The sequence below is a fragment of the Platichthys flesus genome, chromosome 12, assembly GCF_949316205.1.
Source record: "Platichthys flesus chromosome 12, fPlaFle2.1, whole genome shotgun sequence".
Classification (NCBI taxonomy): Eukaryota; Metazoa; Chordata; class Actinopteri; order Pleuronectiformes; family Pleuronectidae; genus Platichthys; species Platichthys flesus.
This window is the reverse complement of record NC_084956.1, coordinates 17556624-17561619: the sequence shown is the minus strand read 5'-3', so window position 1 is coordinate 17561619 and position 4996 is coordinate 17556624. Positions and strand designations below refer to the sequence as shown.

The 4996-nt window shown below is 42.9% G+C and overlaps 1 protein-coding gene across 1 annotated transcript; it reads right to left on the bottom strand.

Annotated features, from left to right (window-relative positions):
* Nucleotides 1–876: 876 nt before the first annotated feature.
* pcbd1 (pterin-4 alpha-carbinolamine dehydratase/dimerization cofactor of hepatocyte nuclear factor 1 alpha) lies at nt 877–4081 on the bottom strand. Its single transcript, XM_062401689.1, has 4 exons — nt 3926–4081; nt 3111–3245; nt 2950–3030; nt 877–1473 (listed from the first exon to the last, which is right to left on the bottom strand). The coding sequence occupies exons 1-4, from the start codon at nt 3926–3928 to the stop codon at nt 1381–1383; spliced, it is 312 nt and encodes a 103-aa protein (XP_062257673.1). The 5' UTR covers nt 3929–4081; the 3' UTR covers nt 877–1380.
* Nucleotides 4082–4996: the final 915 nt, after the last annotated feature.

Below are 4996 nucleotides of genomic sequence, written 5' to 3'. Positions count from 1 at the left end.
AGGAGTTGCAGAGATCCACAGCTGAGGTGGGAGAATCTGTCCACGGGACAACTATTAGTTGTCTACTCCACAAATCTGGCCTTTATGGAAGAGTGGCAAGAAGAAAGCCATTGTTGAAAGGGATCCATAAAAAATCCCGTTTGGAGTTTGCCAGAAGCCATGTGGGAGACACAGCAAACATGTGGAAGAAGGTGCTCTGGTCAGATGAGACCAAAATTGAACTTTTGGCCTCAATGCAAAACACTATGTGTGGCGAAAACCCAACACTGCCCATCACCCTGAGCACACCATCCCAACAGTGAAACATGGTGGTGGTAGCATCATGCTGTGGGGATGCTTCTCTTCAGCAGGTACAGGGAAACTGGTCAGAATAGAGGGAAAGATGGATGGAGCCAAATACAGGGAAATCCTTGAAGAAAATCTGATGCAGTCTGCAAAAGACTTGAGACTGGGGCGGAGGTTCATCCTCCAGCAGGACAATGACCCTAAACATACAGCCAGAGCTACAAAGGAATGGTTTGGATTAAAGAATGTCAATGTCTTAAAATGGCCCAGTCAAAGCCCAGACCTCAATCCAATAGAGAATCTATGGCAAGACTTGAAGATTGCCGTTCACAGACGGTCTCCATCCAATCTGACTGAGCTTCATCTTTTTTGCCAAGAAGAATGGACAAACATTTCCATCTCTAGATGTGCAAAGCTGGTAGAGACATACCCCAAAAGACTTGCAGATGTAATTGCAGCGAAAGGGGGTTCTACCAAGTATTGACACAGGGGGGTGAATACTTATGCACCCAACAGATGTCAACTTTTTTGTTCTCATTACTGTTTGTGTCACAATAAAATGTATTTTGCACCTCCAAAGTACTATGCATGTTTTGTTGATCAAACGGGAAAAAGTTTATTTAAGTCTATTTGAATTCCAGTTAGTAACGGTACATAATGGGAAAAGTCCAAGGGGGGTGAATACTTATGCAAGGCACTCTATCTAAGAAATTTTTTTGGTCATTCCTTAGCAACAAGACAACAGAATATGATTTTTACTGACATTTAAGTACAAGAAGGCACATACGACACATGTAGTGACAAAGGGACACATACACCATTTTGAATGTTATTTGTAATTACAACTGGAATGGCGGTTTCTTGGAACTTTTAGACTTGAACATGTAAACACTCTTTTACTATTTTCTTTTGCCAGTAATCTCCTTTTCCCCATGTGCGACAACAACAGCATATTTTCAAAAACACATTGGACCCTTTGCAGACGGCTACGTTGCTCACAATGAAGTGAAAGTAACTGCCGCATATTCTGAGCCTTTTTGCAGTTGACTTCCTCTTCTTCAGTTTTCGCTCTTAAAATGACTGAAAGTCAGTCGGTCACATCATAGACGCTTGGTCGATGAAGGTGGCCATCGTGATGTCACGCTGGGACAAGCCTCCACAGTCATGGGTGCTCAGAGTGATCTGGACCTGAGGGAACAGAGGAAAGAGGTGGGACACCTGTGAATATTACCAGCTGCTTTCCTTTGTGTGAATAGCTGAGGGGTTTTGCTTTATGTTGATTATAATAATCATAACACTTATGTTGGAAGTGTTAATCCAGACCAGCATAGTAGAGACTAATGTGATCATCTGGAAATATATATCTTAAAATAAAAAAAGAACAGACTTTTTTAGAGTCAAAATCACATTTCTAGATTATCAACTAGTCCATGGCCTCACTTTTTCAAAGGGTTAAAAATTGTTCTAGTATAACTATAAAAAGTGAGCTTTTTTACTTTAGCAGTGGTGCATATGTAGAAGAAAAAATGTAGATGTTACTGTTTCTCCAGGCAACACAATGTCACAGGGAGGGAGATATTATCAGACCAGAAAACTTGAATTAACTCCAGAGTTAATACACTGATCTTGCTTCGTGGTCCTGACCCCTGTCTTAGTGTTTCTGGTCACCTGACTTAATGTGTTCACGCTTCTTTTAGCTCCGTTATGCTGTTTTTTTGCTCCTGAAGGCTCTACTCTGCTACAAAGACCACCAAAACATCTGACTTCAAAATGTCAGTTGGACCTGCAGCTTCTTTTGGAAGGAGAACTGCTTTGCACAGGGCTGACACTTTCTTGAAGAGATGTGAGAGTATGATCATACAAACCAGAGAGCTTTTAAGTTCTGTGATAGCGTTGAATTAGTGAATTTCAGTTACTAGGCTTTGATATGTGGCGATGGCAGGAGTATCTCTGTCATTCATGTTCTTCATTTCTGCAGATAAATCTAGATCACATTATGAATTTGAAGCTCTGGCACATGATCTTAGTGCTGGGTTTCTCTCTAGCAAGGAAAGCCAATCAGAACAAAGTCCTGTTGTGATGCAGTCATTGATGATAGGACATGCGACCACTGTAAGGGTTGTTATCGCTTTTGCTGTCATTCGCTTTTTCGATCAATAGCACTTTATTTTTAATCGCACATTTTACGCAGGTTAGTGCAGCGCAAAGTGCTTCACAACTGACTGATGAGCCAAGAATAATACAAATCAAATAAAAATGTAGACAGTGAGATATCATAAAATTGAATAAAACAATAAAAAACCTTACTAAAGTGGTAAATTTAGATTCAAAACATATACTCATAATAGGGACAGACAAAATTGAAAGTAAAGACGCACTAACATAATCACTACAGACCAAACTTAATCAAAGCCAAGTTAAAGGGATAGGTTTGAAGCTTGAATTTAATATTTCAAAACTTCCAGATGCTCTCAAGTTCCCAGCTAGAATGTTTAAAAACTCAAAGCTGCCTCACTAACTTCTTGTCTTGCACAAATACCTGTTTCATATCAGCGGAGCTGAGGAGCTGAACTGGTTCATATACCTGTGAGTATATGCAACCTTGAAGTGCTTCAAAAACCAGTGAAGAAACCTTAAAATAGATACAGAAACAGACTTGTATACCTTGTTATAGACATTGAACCACTCAGGATGATGATCCATCTTCTCTGCTTGTAGAGCCACTCTGGACATGAAGCCAAACGCCTGAAAGGAAGGAACATCATGTCCTGAATTCATGTTAATTGAGTGAGGCACTAGCCTATGAGAAATGGCACATTACAAACCTGATTGAAGTCCTTGAACACAAACTCTTTGTAGATGGCGTCCCGCCCCCCCACCACCTCCACCCACTGAGCGTTGCGCAGCAGGGGCAGCAGGTGGGTCCTCTCCTCTTCAGTCAGACTCTGGATCTTACCGGCCTGGTGGGACAGAGCAGAGGCAACCAGCAGAGCAGATTTTAGAGGGGCAGTTCACAAACACAAACTGTGATTGGTTGCACTGGGTCTCATCTGGAAACAATGAGAGTCGGCATTCCTGGTTCAAAGGTATGTGTGGGTGGGGGGTGCAGGGAGGGGGTGGGGATCCCTTTTGGGTCTTTCAGCTTGTAAAGCCTCGGCTCATGATGCAGGGTCACATGTTTCGGAGGTCAATTCATAACGCCTCCATGATCCCGCAACATTAACATGTCTGTATTGTAGAATGAAGGAGGATCTGCTGAAGTCTTTTCCCCCAGATGGGCGGTCACGCGGACCACATGACCACAGCCTGGAGCAGAGCAGTGACACCAACACGTATCATAGCAACGCTCTAATCTGCTTCATCTGTGGAGCGAATGGACAGCACACACACACACACACACACGCACAAGAGCCACTAATCCTCATCACAACCAGGGGCTCCAGACAGGAAAATGTGCTCATGTCATTCTCAGTTATGGAAAATCCAACTACAAACATATGAAAAGGAACATATTTTCCTCAGTCTGCAATAACACGTGATGTGGTGTAGCTTGAGAATAGGAGATGAAGTAGATATCAACAGGTTGGTGGGTCAGTGTGTGCGTAGCAGGTGTGGCACTCGGTGCTGTTTGTGTACTCACCATGTTTGCAGAGTGTTGTCATGCACAGAGGGGGTTCAGGCTCAGCTCCCTGGTTGCACAGAGGTAAAGCTGCTGTGGCAGACACTGAGAGCCACTGGAATGAAACCATCCCACATATGAGCTGTGGGTCCTTCCTAGCTGCCCCTGCAGAAGCCTGAACAGAAATCCTCCCAGCTGATTGGCCGCACCCCCTCTTGTCAACATGGGTTTAATCATAAACTGTTGCGCAAGGTTTGCCTGAGGCCAGCTGCTGTAGCAGCAGTCAACACACAGTTGCACTGGCCTTTGTGCATGAAATGACCAAGACACCTCTTTAACAATCTGTCTCATATTGTTTGTACACATGAACTTAAACTTCCCAGTCATAGTCCACTATGTCCAAAATGAATAGTGTCTCTGTTTAGCAGGACAGCAGATTTAAAGTGAGCGCTGCTCTCCAGCAGAGTTCATGTCAAAGGTTAATGAGGTGCTCCTGAGAGATTGGCCCGGTGAACTCATCTGTCTCATCGAGCGCTCAGGGAAATGAACTGCTTAATTAAATGAGGAGGGGAGAGGATGTGACAAGTGCTCAGCGTTTAACAGTTGACTGGATGAGGAAATGAGATTGCTGCGTACTAGTGTTTTGGTCAGAAAAGAAAATCAGCACTTAGGTTTGAGGAATGGTGCTTGGAAATGTAAATGTTCTGTGTTTTATATAAAGTTTTTCTACATTACAGTGTTGACCATTTACCCATTCACACACACACTTATACAGTATTTATGTGCACCATTCTCTCTTTTAGTTCAGTTTCTTGCCCAAAAACACTTCTGCACACAGAATGGGGGTGACTGGGATCAAACTACCGATTCTCTAGTCACTAGTGGATGGCCCGCTCTTCCTCCTGGGGAAACTATGTCGGACCTCTACACTAACACACACACAAACACACACACACACATACATTTGCACAAAAAAATTAGGACAAGCTATCAATCATTCTTGTTTTATACAGTGCTTATGCATTGTATAAACCATGTGAGGAGGGACAACACATCATTGATCTACCTCTGATTTCTCAAATGTTTTAGCTC

Bases quoted from the DNA above. Each gene is read 5' to 3' on its own strand.
- pcbd1 (XM_062401689.1), bottom strand. The intron at 3,031-3,110 runs GTTTGTAATGTG...CCTTCCTTTCAG, and splicing joins TGTTCAAGGACTTCAATCAG to GCGTTTGGCTTCATGTCCAG. The intron at 1,474-2,949 runs GTATACAAGTCT...CTGTTCCCTCAG, and splicing joins GGTTCAATGTCTATAACAAG to GTCCAGATCACTCTGAGCAC.